We start from the raw sequence: 23,949 nt of genomic DNA on the forward strand, positions 1-23,949 counted from the left end.
GTATAATAGGGGTACCTGGGTGGTTCAGTTGTTAAGCATCAGGTCATGATCCCAGGGTCCTGGGATTGAGCCCCGTATCAGGTTCCCTGCTCTGCTCTGTGAGAAGCCTGCCTCTCCCTCTCCCACTACCCCTGCTTGTGTCCCTTTTCTCACTGTCTCTCTCTGTCCAATAAATAGAGAAAATCTTTTTTAAAAAATGAGTATAATAATAGAGGTATTTTGAAAATTAAATTAGGTAACATATTTAAATACTAGACGTAGGTACACCTGGGTGGCTCAGTCAGTTAAGAGTCTACCTTCAGCTCAGGTCATGATGCCGGGGTCCTGGGATCAAGCACATCAGGCTACCTGCTCAGCAGGGAGTCTGCTTTTTCCCTCTCCCCCTGCACCCCCACCCCTTGCTCTTGCTCACACTCTTGATTGAACTCTGGCTCTAAAATAAATAAAGAATTTCTAAATACTAGGTATAATGCCTAGCATATAATAATCAATAATATGTCTTGATTTTCTTAGGAAGGACTGTGTTACCTGGAAGTGATGTTCTTTCCACTTCTTTGGTATTAAAATGATGACTGTAGGTGACAGTGACTTTTTTTCTCTTGATGTGCTTACTTAGCAAAATTTAAGACATTGCTCAAAATTAACAAAAATTTTATTATTCTATGAAATCTAAAAATCTAAGAATTACTCATCTAGAGGACCCCAGAAAAGGTTATAACCACTGAAAAATGGAAAATATATAACCAATCACATGGCCATAATTTACTAAAAGTCAACAGGAAACAAGGAAATTATAATGCATTAAATTCATACTTTGAAGAACTACTCTCTGTACAAAATACATTAGACTTTCCAAAATTTTTATTATGAAAATCAGCATTCAAAATACTTAGCTTGTAAAAACCCTGCATCTTATTGAACAATATATTGAAAACTACTGAATGCCTGCTACATATTAGTCAGGTTCCAAAAAAATAAGTAGAAGAGACTTTTAAAAATTCATATATTCCCATCTCGAAACTGAAGAAATCCACCAGGAAAACTATCCTACAAATATGGATCTTTTAAAAATGCAACTTTATTAGGTTATACTTTAGATATAATAAAATCCACCTACATTTTAAATGCAATTTGTCGAATACTGCAAAAATCAAGATATAGAACCTTTCCACGATCTCCAAAAGTTCCCCATGCTCCTTTGTAGTCAGTCCTCCCTCCAAAACCCCCACCTCTCAAACTAAACATATACCATATACTACCACCATACTGTCTTGATTACGATAGCTTTAGAGCAATTCTTTTAAGAAAAAAAAAAATTTTTTTAAGTAATCTTTATACCCAAAGTGGAGCTTGAACTCATAACCTTGATATCAAAAGTCCCATGCTCTTCCAACCAAGCCAGCCAGGAGCCCCTTAATAGCCATTCTTGAAATCAGGTACTTTTCTGGGAAAGAATTCACATAACAGTTTTGAGTCATCCAAAACATATATATCATGATTTCTCTCTGCATTTATTGAGGCCCCTTTAATTTCCCTTAACAACGTTCTGTGGTTTTCAGTGTAATAGTCTTGTATATATTGCTTACCCTGCATCCTATAACCTTAGTAATTTTTTAGAACTTTCTACATATACAGCTTTGTTCCTTACTTTCCAACACGTATGCCTTTTACTTCTTTTCTTTTTAAAAAATATTTAATTTATTTATTGGTCAGAGACAGAGAGAGAGCACAAGCAGAGGGACCAGAAGGCAGAGAGAGAAGCAGACTCCCCTCTGAGCAAGGAGCTGGATGTGGCACTCGATCCCAGGACCCTGGGATCATGACCTGAGCCAAAGGCAGACGCTCAACTGACTGAGCTACCCAGGTGTCCCTGCCTTTTATTTCTTACTCTAGCTTTACTGAACTGGCTAGGACTTCATGTACAAAGTTGAATAGAAATAATGAGACTGAACATACTTGCATCATTATGGATTTCAGAGGATATGATTCTCTTAACAACACTAAGCAAAAATCAGTCTTAGGTCACAGGAAATATAAAAATGGACAAATAAGACAGATTTGGCCCACATGTCAGAGTCTGTCAACCCCTTGTTCTGTAACCTAATTTTCTATCAACTATGCTACTAATTACTGAGAGAGAAGTTTTGAAATCTCCAGCTATAACTGTGAATTTGTCTATTTCTCTATTTAGTTCTATTAGCTTTCATTTTACATATTTTGAAGCTCTGTTATCATGCATATATAATATAAATTATATATAATATATAACATATATTACATATTAATTATAAATAAAATTATGTATTATAAATAAAATCATATAATATATAATTATATATCATAAATAAGATGGCATATGTGTTATATATTTATATATTAAAATTACATATATTTTTCCTTATACACTTACCAAGAAATACAAATAAATACAATGAAACACAAAATGATAAATAATGAATAAAACGAAATACCAAAAAAAAAAAAATGGTCTAAAGAAAGCCAGGAAACAAAGGAAGAAAAAGCAAAGAATAAATAGTACAAATAGGAAACAAAGGCAAGATGGTAGACTTACAGGAAACAAAGGAAGAAAAAGCAAAGAATAAATAGTACAAATAGGAAACAAAGGCAAGATGGTAGAAAAAGCAAAGAATAAATAGTACAAATAGGAAACAAAGGCAAGATGGTAGACTTACAACCAACCATGTCAAATAATTTTATTAAGTGGAAATGGCAAAAGATTCCAAATAAAAGGCAGAGTTTATCAGTCTGATAAAAGCAAGACTTAATTATCTGATGTGTCAAAGAAATCCATTTTTTAAAAACATTTTATATTTTGGGACGCTCAGTTGGTTAAGCCTCTGCCTTTGGCTTAGGTCATGATCCCAGGGTACTGGGACTGAGGCCCACATCAGGGTCCTCGCTCAGTGGGGAGCCTGCTTCTCCCTCTGCCTGTTGCTGCTCCTCCTACTTGTACTCTCTCTTTCTCTAACAAATAAATAAATAAAATATTTTTTTAAAACAAAAAATAAAAATAAGAAAATATTTTATTGTTAAGTAATCTTTACACCCAATGTGGGGCTTGAACTCACAACCCCAGGACAAAGACTCAAACATGCTCTATTGACTGAGCCAGCCAAGTGCCCCAGAAGAAATTTATTTTAAACATACAATCTCAGTTTCAAAATAAAAGGGATGGAAAAAGATAAATATGTAGACAGTAATCATAATAAAGCTGAGTGCCTATACAAATATCCGACAAAGCAGACTTCAGGAAAAGGAATATTGCCAGGGATGAAAAGACATTTCATAATAAAGGAATCAATTTATCAAGAAAAGATAATATGTCATACATAAATGAAACATACAAACATAAAACGCAGTTGATCTCTGCTTTTTAACTGAAATCTTTATATTCTTTGTTTACTTTTGTTTAAGTGATTGCTCTGGGGATAAATCATCAATATGTATATTTAACTTGCACAGTCTACTTTCAAATGATAACACCTAGGTACAATGTAAGAACTTTTCAAAGTGTATGTTTATTTCCCTCATCAAAACCTTTCTGTTAGGGGCACCTGGGTGGCTCAGTGGGTTAAAGCCTCTGCCTTCAGCTCAGGTCATGATCCCAGTGTCCTGGGATCAAGCCCCACATCTGGCTCTCTGCTCAGTGGGGGGCCTGCTTCCTCCTCTCTCTCTGTCTGCCTCTCTGCCTACTTGTGATCTCTGTCTGTCAAATAAATAAATAAAATCTTTAAAAAAAAAAAAAAACCCTTTCTGTTACTGTCATATATTTTACTTTTCACATATGCCATAGCTCCCCAAATATATTACTATTATCTTGCTTTAGTCAATTTTTTTCTTTTTACATCATGTTTTATACTCTTAATGTATCTTTTTTTTTTTTTTTTTAAGATTTTATCTATTCATTTGCTGGTGAGGAGAGAGAAGGAGAGTGCAAACTGGGAGAGGGAGTAGCAGACTCCCCACTGAGCAGAGAGCCCGATGCTGGGCCCTGGGGGTCATGAGCGGAGCTGAAGGCAGACACCTAACCAACTGAGCCATTCAGGTGCCCCAACACTTAATGTATCCTGTAGTCCTTTCCATAGAGAGCACTCTATACTTTTTTTTCCCCTTTCTTTCTTTCTTTCTTTTTACTGCAGTAAAATCATATAGCAAAATTCACTATTCTAACCATTTCAAATGTAGAATTCAGTGGAATTAAGCACATTCATAATATGCAACTATCATCACTCTCCATTTCAATAACTCTTTTCAGCACATAAAACTGAAATTCTATACTCATTAAACAGTAACTCCCTATTTCCCTCTTCTTCCAGTCCCTGGCAATCACTATTCTACTCCCCATCTCTATGACTTCGAGTACTCTCACTTCCTCTTGTGCATATTCTATAGCTATTTCCTTTGTAGTTACCATAGGGACTATACTTAATATCCTTAAGTTATAACACTCTAATCTGAATTTATGCCAGCGTATCTTCAGTAATATGCAAAAACTCTCTTCCTTTACACCTCTATCCCCACCCTTTCCTGTTGCTGATGTCACAGTATTATAACATTATATATGTGTGCCCCAAAACACGAACTAAAAATTCTTTTAAATGTATTAGTCTCCCAAAATACATGGGAAAAAATGTAGTGCTACAAACAAGTCACACTCTAGCTTTTAGATTAATAACTTTTAAAAATGCCATTCTCTTGTGAAAGACCTGTACTCTGAAAACTATAATGCTGATGCAAGAAATGAAGGGAACATAAAGATATGGAAAGACACTCCGTGCTCACAGACTGGAAGAACAAATACTGTTAAAATGTCTATACTACCCAAAGCAATCTACACATTTAATGCAATCCCTACCCAAACAACAACAGCAGTTTTCACAGAACTAGAAAAAATAACCCTAAAATTTGGTATGGAACCACCAAACACCCCAAACAGCCAAAGCAATCTTGAAGAGGAAACGTGAAGCTGGAAACATCACAATTCCAGACTTTAAGTTATATTACAAAGCTGTAGTAATGAAAACACTGTGGTACTGACACAAAAACAAACACACAAATCAATGGAACAGAAAAGAAAACCCAGAAATAAACCCACGATCATATGGACAATTAATCTTTGACAAAGCAGAAAAGAATATCCAGTGGGAAAAAAACAGTCTCTGTAACAAATAGTGTTGGGAGAACTGGTCAGCAACATGCAAAAGGATGAAACTGGACCACTTTCCTTCACCATACCAAAAATAAAATAAATATGGACTAAAGACCTAAATATGAGGCCTGAAACCATGAAAATCCTCAAAGAGAGCACAGACAGTAACTTCTTTGATATCACCTGTAGCAACTTCTTTCTAGATATATCTACCAAGGCATGGAAAACAAAAGAAAAAATAAACCATTGGACTACAGCAAAATCAAGCTTTTGCACAGCGAAGTAAACAATCAACAAAACTAACAGACAAACTACAGAGAAGATATCTGCAAATGACATATCCAATAAAGGGTTAGTATCCAAAATACATAAAGAACTTATAAAACTCGACACCCAAAAAAACGAATAATGCAATTAAAAAATGAGTAAAAGACATGAACAGGCATTTCTTCCAAGGAAGACCTGCAGATGGCCAACAGACAAATGAAAAGATGCTCATCATCACTTACCATCAGGGAAATGCAAATCAAAACTACAATGAGATATCACCTTACGCCTGTTAGAATGGCTAAAATTAGTAACACAAGAAAGAACACAAGAAAGAAAAAGTGCAGAAAAAGGAACCTTTGTGCACTGTTGGTGGGATATCATATAGTATTTGTCATTCTCTATTTTCCTTAGCATAATACTCTTTAGCTCCATCCATGTCACTGCAAATGGCAAGATTTTGTTCTTTTTTATGGCTGAATATTCCATTCTGTGTATGTGTGTGTGTGTGTGTATGTGTATATAGACATACACACCATATCTTTTTTAAGACTTTATTTAAGAGAGGGAAAGGGAAAGTGCACGAGCAGGGAGAGGGCTCAGAGGGAGAAGGGGGAGGGGCAAAGAGAGAGGGAGAGGGAGAAGCAGATTTTCCACTGAGTGGGGAGCCCAACATGGAGCTCAATCCCAGGAATCTGGGATTATGACCTGAGCCGAAGGCAGATGCTTCACCAACCAAGCCACCCAGGTGCCCCTTAGGATTTTATTTTTAAGTAATCTCTACCTCTAGCATGGAGCTGCTCACAACCCCAAGATCAGATTCCACTGATCGAGACAGCTAGGCATCCCTCTTTTTTTTTTTTAAATCTGTGACTGGACTTTAGAATCAAGTACATCACACACAAATGATTTTTTTAAATCTAATTTATTTAAGCTAGAACACGAAGACACTTTTGAAGGACAGTTTTGCCAAATACAGGACTCTCAGTTGACAGTTTAATTCTTTTAGCACTTTAAATATATTGGACCACTGCTTTCCGATCCCCAAAGTTCCTGATGAGAAACATGCTCACATTCTTATTGAGGATCACTTATATGTGATAAGTTGATTCTTCCTTTTGGCTTTCAAGATTCTTTGTCTATGGAAAGTTTGATTATAATGTGTTTCATGTGAGTCTCCTTGAGTTCATCTTACTCGGAGTTAAGCTTCTTGGATGTTTATACTCAAACTTTTCATCAAATTTGGGGCTGTGTGTACCTGTCTGGCACAGTCAATGGAGCATGCAACTCTTGAGCTCCGAGTTGTAAGTTCAAGCCCCATGTTGGGTACAGAGATTACTTAAAAATGCAATCTTTATTGGGGTGCCTGGATGGCTCAGTCAGTTAAGCATTCAACTCTTCGTTTTGACTCAGGCATGAGTCACGGGATTGGGCCGTGCATCAGGTTCTGCACTCAGTGGGGAGTCTGCTTGAAGATTCTATCCCTCCACCCCTCCACCCACTGAGCATGCACTCTCCCTCTCTCTCTAAAATAAATAAATCTTAAGGGGCGCCTGGATGGCTCAGTCGTTAAGTGTCTGCCTTCAGCTCAGGTCATGATCCCAGGGTCCTGGGATTGAGCCCCGCATCGGGCTTCTCCCTCTTCCACTCCCGCTGCTTGTGCCCCTCTCTCGCTGCGTCTCTCTCTGTCAAATAAATAGATAAAATCTTTTAAAAAAATTTAATATAAAATAAAATCTTTATTAAAAAATAATTGGGGACTGTGGTAACTCTAGAAATCAGATTCTTCCCCTTCCTTGGGGTCTTCTAGTTTTTGTTATGGTTTTTCTTCTTTTGATTGTTGTAAGCTATCTCTGTACCGAGAACCGGCCTTAGGTTTATATAAATTTAAAGTCTTCTCTGGTTTCTTTTGAGCCTTTTTCCCTGGCATGTATTATCACTTTCTAATTTTCCCTATAGAAGCAGTTGTTTTTTAATGTCTTAGTCTCTAATATCGCACTCCCAAAAAGGGTGAAAGGGAAATATGAAGGGAAAGGGAAAGAGTGCCAGTTCTCTGAATTCACTAGAAGTCACTGGAGGAAGGGGGAGTTTGCTACAACAGAAGGAGATGCAAAGACAATGGCTGCCTGCCTCTGTCTGCAACTATGTGCTCAGAAGAAGCAGTTAACAATCAGAACACAGATCCCTGAGAGTTAAGAGGACAATGTCCTTTCTACCCATGCTGGCTCCCTCAAGCTATTTGTAAGCTGCTCCTGGAACATGTAGGTAGCTCTCTGCCATGTGATTTAAGAGCAGAGGATGGGAGGTGCCTGGGTGGCTCAGCCGGTTAAGTGTCTATCTTCAGCTCAGGTCAGGACAGCCCCCATCAGGCTCCCTGCTCAGCAGGGAGCCTGCTTCTGCTTCTCCCTCTTTCCCCCACCCCACTCCCCCCTGCCCCACCCCATACCATACCCCTTCCCCCATTCATGTTTTCTCCTACCTCTCTCTCAAATAAATAAGTAAAATCTTTTAAAAACAAAACAAAACAAAACACAGACAATGGGTAGCTGCTACAGTGCTAAGACCTGAAATTGATCAAAATTAAACACAATTTACCTTCTAAGTCTTCCTCTGGAACAACTTGGAAGCTTTCAATAGACTCCAGAGTTCCAAATTACAGAAAGTCTGTTAGTGCAATTGTTGTCTAGGCAGGGAGTCAGATTCCTGGTGCTTCTTACTCCACTATTCCCAGAATCCTCCTTCAATTATCTTAAATTAACAAAATAAACCAAAAAAAAAAAAAAAGGAGGGAGAAGTCATATCCACTCTGTGGATATTTACCATTTTGTACAAACTCAAGTTTCCACCTGGTATCATTTTCAAGTCTGAAGAATTTCCTTTACCATTTCATGTAACAGACATCTGTTACTGACAAATGCTCTCAGCTCTTGTCTGCCTCAAAGAAAGTTTGATTTTAACTTCATTTTTGAAACTTTAGATGGATATAGATGATTGTACTTATTTCCAGCACTTTAAAGACGTTACTCCATTGTCTTCTGGCTTACAGTTCAGACAAAAAATTCTCTACCATTCTTACCTTGGTTCTACTGAATAAAATGGGACTTTTCCCTCTCTGGGTACTTTTAAGATTTGTTTCGCATTCCTGGTTTTCAAGAATTTTATTATGATGAGCCTTGGTGTGGTTTTCACTGCATTTATCGGCTTGTGGTTCATTGAACTTCTTAGTTATGTGGCTTTATAATTTCTACCATATTTGGAATTATTTTCAATCACTATTTTTCAGGTTTGTCTGCCCCCTGCCCCCACCTTCCTTTCTGGGACCTGATTTACACATATGTTTGGACCACCTTATTTTTTTCTATAGTTTACTAAAGACTGTTCATTTCTTCCTCAATCTTTTTTGGTCTGTGTGCTTTAGTTTCTATTGCTGTCTTTTTTTTGTTGTTTTAAGTAATCTCTCCACCCAACGTGGGGCTCCAACTCATAACCAAGACATCAAGAGTTATGTGCTCTACCACCTAAGCCAGCCAGGCACCCTTCTACTGCTGTCTTTAAACTGACTGTTCACTTATTCCGCAGAACATATGTGCTATTAATGCCATGCCATGTGTTTTTTAAACATATTCTTATCTTTAGAAGTTCCATTTTTCTCCTTATTATGCTAACAGTTTCCTTTAAATCCTTAAATATGCTTTTGATAACCACTTCGAACTCCAAATCTAATAATTTCATTATCTCTGTCCTTTCGTAGGTCTCTTTTTTAAGGTTTTATTTATTTACTTGAGAGGGGAAGAGAGAGAGAGTGCAAGCATGCGCATGCATGCACAAGAGCAGAAGGAGACACAGAGAGGAGGGAGAGAAACAGAGAAAGAATCCCAAGACAACTCCACTCTGAGTGTGGAACCCAATATGAGGTTCACTCTCCCGACCCTGTAAGACCATGACCTGGACCAAAATCAAGAGCTGGACATTCAGCTGACTGAGCCACCCAGGTGCCCCATCTAGTTCTCTTTCTGTTGATTGATTTTCCTCCTGGTTATGGGTCACAGTTTTGTGGTTCTCTCCATGTTTGGCAATTTTTGACTGAATAGTCAACAATGTGAGCACTAGAATTTGTTTTATTCCTTTAATGTGCCAGAGTTTTTTCTGGGAAAAAAGGTAGTTTCAGATCAGGCAATTGTTTTGGAGCTTGTTTTGAAGCTTTGTTAGAGTGGGTTTAGAGAAGCCTTTATGCTAGAACTGGTGCACCGTTACTGGTAAGGCATGTGTAGCTTACTATTTGGCAACAGATTCAAAGGGAGACTTCTGGAGCACTTTTCTCACAGAGCTCCCTCTTCTCTCATGCATTGCTTCCATAGCTCCCAGTTGCCTCAGCCTTCCCAAGCATGGATCTCTTCTTCAACTTAGCAATTCTGCCATGTTTGCCTGGGTTCCCCCCAACCTTAAATAGAGTCCAGAAAAAATGCCAAGGTGATCACAGGGCTCACCTCATTTGTTTACTTTTATCTGAAATCATAGTCCTGCATACAATAATATATTTCAAATAATGACTGCTTTAAAAAAAAAAAAATCACTGCTCATGTAAAAAGTCCAACTGTAGAAATTTCCAAATCCAGAATGGTGACATATAAAGTTACCAGTGACTCAGGCTCTACTTGTCTTTCTGTTAGGGTGCAGCCCTCATCCTCATCATCTAAGATGGAAGATGAAACTCCTGTAGGAGGTAGGATAAAAGAGGAAAAAGTGTATCCATGTAGAAATGTTCCAGAAGTATCTTCTGTTAACTTCTACTTGTATCTCATTAGCCAGGACTTAATCACATGACCACACCTAGCTATAAGGAAGACTGAAACATGGCTGTTTAATTTGACAGGCAACACACCCAGATAAAAATTAGCATTGTCACTAAAGAAAACCAAAAAGTATTCGGGTACACAATGGTCTCTGCCATAATTCCTAACATTAAATTTAAAAAGAGAAGTATACAACTCATGAAGAAATGTGTAAAACATTTTCATAATTATCAAAGGACATAAAATAAGACCTACAAACATGAGATCACAGGTCAGGTTCCCAGAAGGAAAGGCACAACTGTGCTTATCACCAATTCCATTTGATATCTTGCAGTAAAACCACAATTGTGTAATTCTGAATTAATTTAACTTGGGAAGTTTCGTCTCCATGCGTAAAGTAACAGGTGTTAATAATGTTAACCCCAGGGGCACCTGGGTGGCCCAGTGGGTTGGGGCCTCTGCCTTCGGCTCAGGTCATGATCCCAGCTTCCTGGAATCAAGCCCCACATTGGGTTCTCTCCTCACCGGGGAGTCTGCTTTCCCCCCCACCCCCGCCTGCTGTTCTGCCTGCTTGTGATCTCTGTCAAATAAATAAACACAATCTTTTAAAATAAATAAATAATGTTAACCCCATCAATAGAACTTTGCCAAAAGCTAAATTATATCAGTTTTATCATCATTTGCTAACAATGAAAAATCAGTTATTACCCAATAATAACTGAATGTTGAATCATTTCAGTGGAATCAAAATAAAGCTTTTGGGAAATCACTCTATCAAAAGTGAAATACCTAATACTAATGAAAATTGAGTTTTATTTATTTTATTTTTTTTTAAGATTTTATTTATTTATTTGACAGAGATCACAAGTAGGCGGAAAGGCAGGCAGAGAGAGAGAGAGGAGGGAGCAGGCTCCCCACCGAACAGAGAGCCCAATGTGGGGCTCGATCCCAGGACCCTGGGATCATGACCTGAGCCGAAGGCAGAGGCTTTAACCCACTGAGCCACCCAGGTGCCCCTATTTTATTTATTTTTAAAGATTTTATTTATTTGACAGACAGGGATCACAAGCAGGCAGAGAGGCAGGCAGAGAGAGGAAGGGAAGCAGGCTCCCTGCTGAGCAGAGAGCCTGATGCGGGGCTCCATCCCAGGACCCTGGGATCATGACCTGAGCCGAAGGCCGAGGCTTTAACCCACTGAGCCACCCAAGCACCCCGAAAATTGAGTTTTAAAAGTTCTACATTAAAAGGGCACCTGGGTGGCTCAGTTTGTTAAGCATCCGACTTGATTTAGCTCAGGTCATGATGTCAGTGTTGTGAGATTGCACTAAGTCAGACTCCATGTCCAGCATGGAGCCTGCTTAGGATTCTTTCTCTCCCTCCCCTCTGCCCCTCCTTCCTCCCTCTCAAAAAAAAAAAAAAAGAAAAAAAAAGTTCTACATTAAAGATCAACTTTTTTTGAGGTAATAATACAAGCATAAGTTTTGGTGCAACGGTGTGATAAAAATAATGTTCTGACAGTCCTATAAGGCAGATGTGTACTCGCAATTAGTTTAGTACACACATAACTCCTTTACCAAACAAGGAATATTCTAGTAATAGATAGTACAGTCATCAAATTTTAGAAATTATTTTTAAATCCACATTTAGATTAAATGAACCACAAAAATTTTGTGATAAGATTACACTGAATACTAAAAAGGTCCTTCGGCACAACTGTACACCAGGCTCTTGGACCTACCCATTATCAATGTGATTTTTTAAATTTCTGTATCCTTGAAAAACTACCTCACAGAGGCATTAAAAACTCATTTGTAAATGAGCCCTAAAACCTTTCTCTCCAAATTTGTTCAAAATCAACTAGGAATCTTTATTATAGTCAAGGAATGGAGCACCCAAATCTTGAAATTTTAGTTCTTTTAGAAATTTGCAAGTATTAGACCAAATATCACAAAAATATTTTTGCTGTTCAAATGACCTCAAAAGAAAAAAAGTGAAATTTCCACAAGTTATGTCAACAGCCAAAGCCCTCAGTGAAAGCAAACTAAAATCAGAAACTTCCCATCAAGAAAGAAAGAAAGAAAGGAGGAAAGACACTCATCTTTCAAAAGTATTTAAAAAGGAAGCCCATCTCTGTTCAGATTCTGATGGGGAAATGTGAATGTTTGGATTCTGAATTTTCTCCTCTTCTCTGGTGTAAGAATCTCCAAGGCAATAAATTAACATACACATTAGACCGTGTTAGGGGCTGGTGATACCTTAGAAAGTTTAGCAGAAAAAACAAAAAACACCTTAGAGATCCTCACAAAAGAAAAAGCAATTCAGCTAAAAATTATGACTCACACAAGGAAAAACAATAGGTTATAAGCAAATATTTAACAGGAGGACTAAACAGCACATTAGACAAAGCTGAACACAGAATAAGTGAATCAGAAAAACATTTTAAAATATATATATATCCATATATATATAATATATAAAATATATATATATATATATAAAATACATCCAAAATATAGGACCTTAAGGGTAAAGAAGACATGACAATGAATGTAAGAGGTTAAAACAAATACAGGACTGAATGAAACGGTCCTATACATTTCTAACTGGAGTTCCAGGAGAAGGCAGTTCTGGGAAGAGCTGGGTCACTCTTAAGAAAGGTGAGTGAAAGTAAGTCTAGAGCAATGGTCCTCAATACTAGCTGAACCTTACTATTATCATCTAAGAAGTTTTAAAAATAAATAAAAAACTGCTTACCCCTCTACCCCAAGATTTTAGAATTGGTGTGGTCAAGGTATCTAAATTTTCCTCAGAGCTTCCCAAGCTATTTTAGTGATCACCCAGGGTTGAGAACCTGTGATCCATATCTACAAATAGCTAGTTAAACCACTGAACAAAAATAAGGAGGAAAATGTTTTAAAATGACTATAGAGAAGTAATTTTACCTACAAAGTAATAACCAACACTGACAACAGACTTCTCAAAAACAGACGCCAAAAGAATAATAGAACAATACCTTCACTGTGTTAAGAGAAAAAACTGGCAACCTAAAATTCAAAACAGCTAACTAACATTGAATAGTGATAATGAAATAAACATTTTTAGTGAAACTCTGAGAGGTTACCATTTATAGAGCTTTGCGGAAATAGCTACTAAAGAGGATACGCTTCAGGAAGAGAAACACTGAACACAAAATGGGATATAAGACATTCAAAACATAAAAGCAAAACAGAACAAATCGCTGCTGCCAGCTAAACTCCCATTTCATACGTCTTTCTTTTCCTAAGTAATCAATCAACAAACATGAAATCTTTCTGGTTATCCATCCTGGTAGTTCATATATGTGACCAAAATGACCTACTTTTAAAATAATAATATAATCGGCTCCACCTTAGATTTACTGTAACTCTAGGAGTAAGGACTTTTTTTTTTTAAAGTAGGCTCCATGCCCAGTATGGAGCCCAACATGAGACTTGAACTCATGACCCTGAGATCAAAGCGTGTGAGCTGAGATCAGGAGTCAGAGGCTTAACCACCTGAGCCACCCAAGCCCCCGAAGTCTCTAGCAATTTTTTTTTTTACAACAATTTTTTTTTTAGCATTTTTACATACATACCTGACCAGGAGGATAATTAGGTTTAAAACTTTAGATTCTAGTATTTCCTCATACAACAGTTCTCAAAGTACGGTTCCTCAAGTCAACATCATTATTATCCAGAAACTTATGCAAATACAAATTCTAAGGACCCACCTCAGATCTACTTTATTAGAAATTCTGGATATGAACTCAACAACTATGCTTTAACAAGCCCTCCAGGTGATTCTGATGCCAGCTCAAGCCTGAGAAAACGCTTTAGTTTCATGCTCATATTACTCTGTTCACAATTCTACGAGAACAAGTCCTCTGCTGCTGTCCTGTCCATAAAACCTTTCCATTTAGTACTGTAGAACAGTGTACCATGGTTAACTAATTTCCAAATATTCTTAATCTCTTCCATGAATTTTCATTGCATCTTTTGCCTTAAGAGAACCTAGTCTACTTCTCTTATACAGTCCTCACAAAAAAGCTCTTCATTCTCCTAAACACCATATAGCTCAGGGTCTGGAAAGTGAGGTCCACTCACTTCCTATTCCCTGTAACCCCAAAAACATTTGGATAAAAATCTGGCCTTCAGGAGCACCTGGGTGGCTCAGTTCATTGGGCATCTGCCTTCGGCTCAGGTCATGATCCCACAGTCCTGGGACTGAGCCCCGCGCTGGGCTCCCCACTCAGTGGGGAACCTGTTTCTCCTTCTCCCCTGCTTATATGCTCTTTTGCACTCTTTCTCTAATAAATAAATAAAATTTTTGTAAATAAATAAATATCTGGCCTTTTCTGAAACTCTCCACTCTTCATGCCTTTTCAACCGTGGATGAAACTAATTTCCAAATTTCTCTCCTGACGTTGAGACCAGAAGAATCCAGTGACTACCCAACACTTCCACTTGGATGTTGCAAAGGAACCTCAAATTCAACATATAAAAATCTGAACCTGTTATGCTGTCCAACTTCTTCCTATATATTCTACATAAATGGCACCACCATTCATCTACCCAATTATCCAAGTCCAAAACCTGGAAATAAATCATTGATGAAATCCCTTATTCAAACATTCAATTAGTCACCAGCTACTATCAATTTCACCTTCTGTGAATGCTTTCATTCTCTCTATCACAACTGCTAGTGGTACAGTACAGATTACCATCCCTAACTGGGATATTCTATACAGCAAGAGCCTCTTAACTATACTCCACCAGTTCATTTTACAGTCCCCAAATTTCAAGAACATTTATTTTTAAACCACATGGTAACCTACAGAATGTAAATTATGTTCCAACTTTTAGAAATCATGTGATCTTATAGTTTTAATACTTCTAATATGCTAAACCATCCTTCAACACAAGCTTTTAAATCCAGCTTTTACTCAATTGTTCTGGGTCACCAACTGATTGACAGTTTTATCACAACTATAAAACACAAAGAACATCAATCAAAAAAGTAATTATCAAATTAGATCTAAATTCTTAAAACTTAAGATCTACAATTGGTAATTTCATTTATGTGAGCTTGACTGCAATAAATTTTAGTTTTGTTATAAATAATGGACTTCAAGAAATGTTTGTAAGATGAGCAAAGAACACTGTAAAAAAAAATTTTTTTTGAAACTCACAGAAAGAAAACATTTTAGATTTTGAAAAAGTGAAAACTCACCATACACACCTGTGGGAGTAGAATTGTTCATGGTAAAAGGTCCGTTAATGACACCAGAAGAAAGAAGCTCATCAGATCCCCGCTGAAAAGCAAGACCAATAAATACTATGTTAATAAAATGAGCCTTGGATAATGGTCCATGTTTACTACTAAAAATATCAAAAGTTAATAATATTACTTTGTCTGAAGGTCAAGGCATTTAAGGGGAAGTCCTCAAGAATCACAAAATCTAAAAGGTTGGAAGTAAATTTTACAGAAGAAAATTATTGCATAGCCACATGGTTGTTATTCAAAAAAAAAGAAAGAAAGAAAGAAAGAAAGAAAGAAAAACTGCTATGACATAATGGGAGACATAATCCTGCAACCCTGGTATTAACAGATATTACATCTGAAGTACCAGAAACCACATTTAGGGGTTGCACCCTGAAACTGGTTTTGGGTTTTTTTTTTTTAAGATTTTATTTATTTGTCAGAAAGAGAGAGAGCACAAGTGGGGGCCGAGGAGAAAGAGAAGCAGGCTCCCCACTGAGCAGGGACCCTGATGTGGGACCCAATCCCAGGACCCTGGGATTATGAACCGAGCCAAAGGCAGACACTTAACCAGCCGAGCCACACACATGCCCCCAGCATATTTATTTCTAAGTACTCATATGAAAATCATTTGTGTAGTACCTGCTAAGAATCCCAACTTCTTGATACCTATGTATTTTTTTTAAAGTTGAACACAAAGACACAACTTATTTCTATATTGACCAAATATAGAAATATTTATAATCAGTGATTTTTTATTCACTAATGTTCAAAATGATCTTTAACATGTACGATTTTTTAAACAACTTGTGTTTAAATAATTTCCTCTTTCCTATATGTAAGAGTTTTGACCGATTGTGGGAAACTGGGTGGCTTAGGTCATGATCCCAGGGTCCTGGGATGGAGCCCCATATCGGGCTCCCTGCTCAGCTGGAAGCCTGCTTCTCCCTCTCACACTCCCCCTGCTTGTGTTCCCTCTCTCGTTGTCTCTCTCTGTCAAATAAATAAATAAAATCTTTAAAAAAAAAAAAAAAGGAGTTAAAACCAAACAATTTCCAAATGTCACTGTTTAACTTGGTCAATTCTTTTTTTGAAGATTTTATTTATTTACTTGAAAGATTTTATTTATTTACTTAAGAGAGAGTGAGAGAGAAAGAGAGCATGAGAGGGGAGAGGGTCAGAGGGAGAAGCAGACTCCCCGCTGAGCAGGGAGCCCAAAGCGGGATCGATCCCGGGACTCCAGGATCATGACCTGAGTGGAAGGCAATCATTCAACCAACTGAGCCACTCAGGTGCCCTTACTTGGTCAATTCTTAAGATCAAATATTCTGGTCTACAGGATGATAAAACTTAATTCCCAAATTATCCCACAAATATTAGAATAGTTATAATTCTCCAAAAGATGTTTAATGTTTAGGTGTTAAGTATCACTATAGGACAAAACTTCAGCCTTTGCTAAAGAAAGGCAAACCACCAATGTGTTTGCATAATAGAAGTACAATTATTTAAACAATTCCTATATTAAACATCCAGATATTATTCCCTTTGGTTCTTCACTAGAAATTTATACAGACAAGGTGGGACAAGAGGAAGAAATTAAGTAAGCACACAAGATGAAATTAAAATGAAAATCTCAACTTCCGAAGGACCAAGATTAAGGCCTCATTTAAGGAACATCTGTTATCTTCCTGATAATACCTTAACTAGGAAAGACTTTGTGGTTCACTGGCTACCTGCAGCTATGGAGGAAGATGAATTTCTGCAGGTTTAAAAGCAGTAAAAATTTTAACATGCCCAGTATGTTTTTATCTCTGAGGATTTGGTAAAAGAGGTGTTACTAACAGATATATTTTCTACATATACATGAGTTTAGTATTAATATGTTTCTATACGTAAACTGAGTTTATTTAAAACTACTAAAACCATTTTAGCTTTTTCCTAGACTTACAGAAGTATGTTAAAATGTCAACTAAGCACTAATTCTAGGAGGACTGCACATTGAAATGTAAAAGGTATAACAATAAAGACTCTAGAAGGTAACAGAAGAGTATCTTCATAATTTTGGAGTAAGGAAAAATTTTCTTAAATAAGACACAAAAGTACAATTAGGAAGGAAAAATACAAATGAGACATAGAAATTAATAATTTTATTTACAATATATATAATATCAAATCTTAATGTTGCACACCTGAAACTAACACTACATGTCAATTTTTTTTTTTTTAAAGAATTTTATTTAGGAAAAGACATGAGGAATCTAAAAGGCAAGTTACAGAGAGGAAGAAAATATCTGCAATTGCATATAACCCCAACAGGTTTCACTGTTTTTGTTTTTGTTTTTTTTTTTTAAGATTTATTTGAGAGAGAGTGCAAGCAAGAGGGGAGAAAGAGCAAAGGGGGAGGGAGAGGGAGGAGAAAGACTCTCAAGTAGACTCCCCGCTGAGCAGGGATCCACCTCAGGACCCTGAGGTCATGACCTGAACAGAAACCCAGAGTCAGATACTTAACTGACTGAGCCACCAGGTTTTATAACCAGAGGGAAAAAAAAAAAAATACAAAACCTCATTAGCATCACTAAGAAACTCAAGGTAAAAGAAAACCACAATAGTTCAACAGGTACCTAACAAAGTGGCAAACTTTTTGTTTCCGAGTATTTGTGATTTCTCCTCCGGTGAAGGGATTTTTCACCCCCATCCATGATGATGTGACTTGCAATGCCTCCTGTGAGAGAGAACTTCCGACACTGAGCACGGTTTTGTGATAGGCTTTTTTGGCCTATGCTATATGAATAGACATGACCTTCAATAAATCCAAGCAGAAGCGTCAAAAGAGCTAAGCAGTTTCTGCTAATTTTTTCCCTCGTTCCCTCTGAAATAGGAGCATATTCCCAAAGGGGCTGCTCTTTCGGGCCTAATTTCCAGAATAAAAACACATACAGCTTCACAAGAGCCACCAACACTGTAAGTGAACCAGAAACAAGTATTTTTCTAACCTATATCTAAATGACTATTATCGTATCCAATAAACATATGAAAAGATGCTTAATTCCACTGGTCATCAGGGAAATGAGAGTTAAAACCACAATAAAATACTAGATATTAAAAAAGACTGACAATATCAAGAGTCGATAACAACATGGAGCATCAGAAGGAGTATGTTACTACTTGGGAGTGCAAGCCGGCACAACTTTGGAAAACTGACTCAATACGGTGAAGTTGAATATATGACCAGCCTACAATCCTTATGTATTCTACTCCTATGGATACACTCAGGAGATTGCATGTTTATGTGTACCTAAACATATGAGAATGTTCTCAGCAGCATTATTTCTACCTGCCAAATAGGAAATAGCCAGTTATCAATGAAAGAATGGACAGATTTCTTTTTAAGTAAATGAAGAAAATTTTTTTCATTTAAATTCAATTTGTTAACATATAGTGTATTATTAGTTTCACAGGTGGAGGTCAGTGATTCACCAGTCTTATATAACACCCAGTGCTCATTACATCATATGCCCTCCCTAATGTTCATCACTCAGTTACCCCCATTCCCCTACCCCCTCCTCTCCAGCAACCTTTGGTTTATTTCCTATGATTAAGAGTCCCTTATGGTTTGTCCCCGTCTCTGATTTCATCTTGTTTTATTTTTCCCTCCCTTCCCCTATACTCCTGTTTTGTTTCTTAAATTCCACATAGGAGTGAAATCATACGATAATTTTCTTTCTCTGACTGAATTATTTCACTTAGCCTAATTACCCTCTATTTCCATCCATGTCATTGCGAATGGCAACTTTTCTTTTTTTTTTTTGATGGCTGAGTAATATTCTGTTATGTGTGTGTGTATGTAGATATACACATACACACACATACACCCCCCATATCTTCTTTATCCATTCATCTGTCAAGGGACATCTGGGTTCTTTCCATAGTTTGGCTATTATGGACATTGCTGCTGTAAACATTGGGATGCAAGTGCCCCTTCTGATCACTACATTTGTATCTTTGGGGTAAATACCTAGTAGTGCAATTGCTGGGTCATAGGGTAGCTCTATTTTTTTTTAAAGATTTTATTTATTTATTTGAAAGACAGAGATTACAAGTAGGCAGAGAGACAGTCAGAGGGAGAGGAAGGGAAGAAGGCTCCCTGCTGAGCAGAGAAGCCCAATGCGGGACTCAATCCCCCTGGGATCATGACCTGAGCCAAAGGCAGAGGCTTTAACCCACTGAGCTACCCAGGGGCACCTGGGTAGCTCTATTTTGAACGTTTTGAGAAACCTCCATACTATTTTCCAGAGTGGGTGTACCAGCTTGCACTCCCACCAACAGTGTAAAAGGGTTCCTCTTTCTCAGAATGGATAGATTTTTGTAAATGCAGTGATTTATAGCAATAAGAATGAACTACCGCTCCATATAGTAACACAGATAAATCTCACAAGCATGCTAAGTCAGTCACATAAGAAGTCAGTCACAAAAGATTATATACTATACTACTGTATTATTGAGTTCAGAAATATGGCCAAAACTAAATGACACACTGGACAGCAACATGCAAAAGAAGAAAAATGGACCACTTTCTTACACCACATACAAAAACAAAGTTAAAACAGTTTAAAGATCTAAATTTGAGACCTGAAAAAATAAAAACCACAAAAACAGTAGAAATCCGGGGCGCCTGGGTGGCTCAGTTGTTAGGCGTCTGCCTTTGGCTCAGGTCATGACTCCAGGGCCCTGGGATGGAGCCCTGCATCGGGTTCCCTGCTCGGTGGGAAGCCTGCTTCTCCTTCTCCCACTCCCTCTGCTTCTGTTTCTTCTCTCGCTGTCTCTCTCTGTCAAATAAATAAATAAAATCTAAAAAAAAAAAAAGAAAGAAACTGTAAAAATCCTAACTCCTTTGACCATCAGCCACAGCAACTACTTTCTAGATAGGTCTCCTGAAACAAGGGAGATGAAAGCAAAAATAAACTATGGGGACTACATCAAAATAAAAAGCTTTTGCACAGCAAAGGAAACAATCAACAAAACTAAAAGGCATCCCACAGACTGGGAGAAGGTATTTGCAAATGACATATCCAATAAACGGTTAGTATCCAAAATATATAAAGAACTGATACTACTCAACAACCCAAAAACAAATAACCCAATTAAAACCTAGGCAGAAGACACAGACACTTTTTCAAAGAAGACATACCGACAGCCAACAGACACATGAAAACATACTCAGCATCACTCACCATGAGAGAAATGCAAAGCAAAACTAGAAGATATTACCTCACACCTGTCACAATGCCTAAAATCAACAGCATGAGAAACAAAAAGGTGTTGGCAAGGATGTGGAGAAAGGGGAACCCTCCTGCACTATTGGGGGTAATGCAAACTGGTGCAATCACTGTGGAACACACTATGGAGGTTCCTCAAGAAGTTAAAAATAGAACTACCCTACAATCCAACAATAGCACTGAGTATTTGCCCAAAGAATACAAAAATACTAATTCAAAGGGATACATGCTCCCCAATATTTATAGTAGTGTTAATAACTACAATAACCAAATTATGGAAACTGCCTAAGTGTCCATCAATTAATGAATGGATAAAGAAGTTGAGGTATATATACACAATAGAATATTATTCAGCCATAAAAAAGAATGAAATCCTGCCACGTGCAATGACACAAATGGAGCTAGAGAGTATTATGCAAAGCAAAATAAGTCAGTCACAGAAAGAGAAATACCATACAATTTTACTCGTATGTCGAATTTAAGGAGCAAAACAAATGAGCAAAGGGGGAAAAAGAAAGAGAAAAAGAGAGAGAGAGAGGGGGGCAAACCAAGAAACAGACTCTTAACTATAGAGAACAAAGAGATGGTTACCAGGAGGGAAGTGGGTGGAAGCAAATGTTTAATAAACGGTGATGGGGATTAAGGAGTGCACCTGTTAAGAGCACAGGGCGATGTATGGAAGTACTGAATCACTGTATTGTACATCTGAAACTAGTAGTACACTGCATGTTAATTAACTGGAATTTAAATAAGAACAAACAAACAAAAAAAAGCTACTGTACTTCAAAGACACCATCAAAAAAATGAAAAGACAAGCCAGAGAATGGGAGAAAGTATTTGCAAAATCTAAATAATAAAAAGACGTATTTGTAAAAAACAGGCAAAAAGCATCTGAAAAGTCATTTCTCCAAAGATTTACAAATGGCCTATAAGCACATGAAAAGATACTCAACACCATTAGACATTAAGGAAATTCATATTTTAAAACCACAGAGAGCACTTCAAACAAAATTTAAGACTATGACATCACCACACACCTACCAAAACAATTAGAATAAGGAAAAATGACGGTATCAACTGCAAGGGAGGAATGTGGAAGAAAGTGGATCTCTTATACATTGCTGACAGGAAGGGTACAGCGACTTTGAACAGTTTGGTGGTTTCTTTAAAATGAAACATACAAAACAATCAAACAACCATATTCTCAAAATGAAAAATCACATGTTCTATAATTTTATTTATATAACATTCTCAAAATGACAAAATTATAGAGGTGAAAAAGAGACCAGTGGTTGCAAGGGAGCTGAGATAGTTGGTGGGAGGTAATGGGTAATAAAAGGGTACGAGAATGGAGATCTTTGTGGGGCACTGATCAATTCTGTATCTTGATTGAGGTGATAGTTATGTGAATCTACACAAGCAATAAAATGAAACAGAATTATAAATAGGCATAGTACAATATCAACATCTTTGTTTTGATAATGCACTATAATTAAAATGCAACCATCAGAGAAAACTGTGAAGGGTACACAGGACCCTTCCATAGTACCTTTACACCTCTAAATTTTTTCCAAATATAAAGTAAAAAAAATAAAATAAAACAATGAAACAAGAGATGCATCATTCTGAGCCAGAGGATTCCTACTGACTTGAGACTTCTTCCCTGCCTGAAATAGTAATTACCATCACCTACGCTGAATAAACCTGTAAGGGATAAGAAAAGATTGATCAAGCTATGAACTACTACAGCTAATTCTCAGAGTTCATGCCTATACAATGCTGATCCAGAAGCCATCCCTTCAAAGGCAGACAACGTTCAAAAAATAAAACAAAACAAAAACACAATCATATGAGTTACTTATGGCAATCTATACCTAGGATAAAGGAAGGAAAGAATCAAAAGGCAGACAATATACACCAGAAAAATTACACAACTTTAAATTATGAGCAAGTAAGAGTGATTTTGTAAAAACAAAAAAATTAAGAAAATATAACAGTCTCTCCTAAATAAAATACAAAGGGATACAGCAGCTAAAGGAAAAGCAAATAAGATTCTACCAAAGAATTTAAAAGATAGACTGATTGAAAAAAAGAATAAAGCAGTGTCATGAAAGTCAGCCATTACAAAGAGAAGAGAACCAAAAGCGCAAACACCTTTCAGTTACCCAAAGAACCAAACTCTCCTGCAAGGAACCAACTCTTGCTCTAGAATTTTTGTATCAAAAAGCTAACAAAGAACAAATCTTCAGGGGCTCCTGGGTGACTCAGTCAGTTAATCATCTGCCTTCAGCTCAGGTCGTGATGCTGGGGTCCTGGGACGGAGCCCCATGGGCTCCCTGCTCAGCAGGGATGCTCAGCAAGGGGTCAGCTTCTCCCTCTCCCCCTGCAGGTCACCTTGCCTGTGCTCTGTCACTGGCTCTTCTGCTCTCTCTCAAATGAATAAATAAAACCTTGGAGGGGGAAAAAAAAGGAACAAACTTTCAGAAAAGCACTCCCTTGGAGGCACAGGAGATTACTTAAAATGCATCTAGCAAAGGTGTCAAACTTTAACACAGACCCCACAGTGCTTGAGAGCTAAGAACCCAAAAAAGTTGTTTGCAGTCTTCTTAATGCACACATGCCACTTCAGTTTCCATTTGGGAAGAGAACTGAACTGAGTTACTCACGGCTCTATTTCTATCTCATTTAATAAACTTTTACCTTGTTTCCTAACTAGGAAATCACCAGTCAACAATTAACATGAAAGTTTTACTGCTGCTTACTATTTAATCAAGTCTAAACTTATTGTAATGGCTATTAAAAGCTCTTTCTAACCTGGACTTCCTACTCATGGTAACACTCCTGTCCTGGAATTTGCCCCAGACACATCATCTTTATTCTTGCCTCTTTATGCTATTCTCCCATCTCAAACACTACACTTCACTACATATCCATTCTTACCTACTGATCACAAATAAATAGCACATCCTTGAAAATTTTTCTATCCCCCAAATGAAGAGGTTGAACTTAATTTTGATTGTCTTGCAGCACTAAAATGTGTATGTTTTAGGATTTTAGCACACTTGCAGAATATATCTTTCCTGTATTTTTAACTATCAATATCACACATTTTGTCAAATATGTATGCAAAGATTTTTTTCAGCTACTTTGAGGTCTATTATGTCTT

The 23,949-nt window shown here is 37.2% G+C and overlaps 1 protein-coding gene across 2 annotated transcripts in view; it reads right to left on the bottom strand.

Moving 5' to 3' along the window:
• Positions 1–23,949, bottom strand: part of PTBP3 (polypyrimidine tract binding protein 3) — a 107,441-nt gene that overhangs the window by 56,175 nt on the left and 27,317 nt on the right. Inside the window, exon 2 of one of the 2 annotated variants that reach the window (XM_080819794.1) lies at positions 15,478–15,559. In XM_080819794.1, the coding sequence (XP_080675920.1) occupies positions 15,478–15,508 (31 nt within the window). In that variant the 5' untranslated portion in view covers positions 15,509–15,559. The remainder of the gene's footprint in view (positions 1–15,477; positions 15,560–23,949) is intronic. The other variant, XM_080819795.1, reaches the window with a different exon arrangement.

This window comes from Martes martes (assembly GCF_963455335.1).
Source record: "Martes martes genome assembly, chromosome: 12".
In the NCBI taxonomy this organism is placed as follows: domain Eukaryota; kingdom Metazoa; phylum Chordata; class Mammalia; order Carnivora; family Mustelidae; genus Martes; species Martes martes.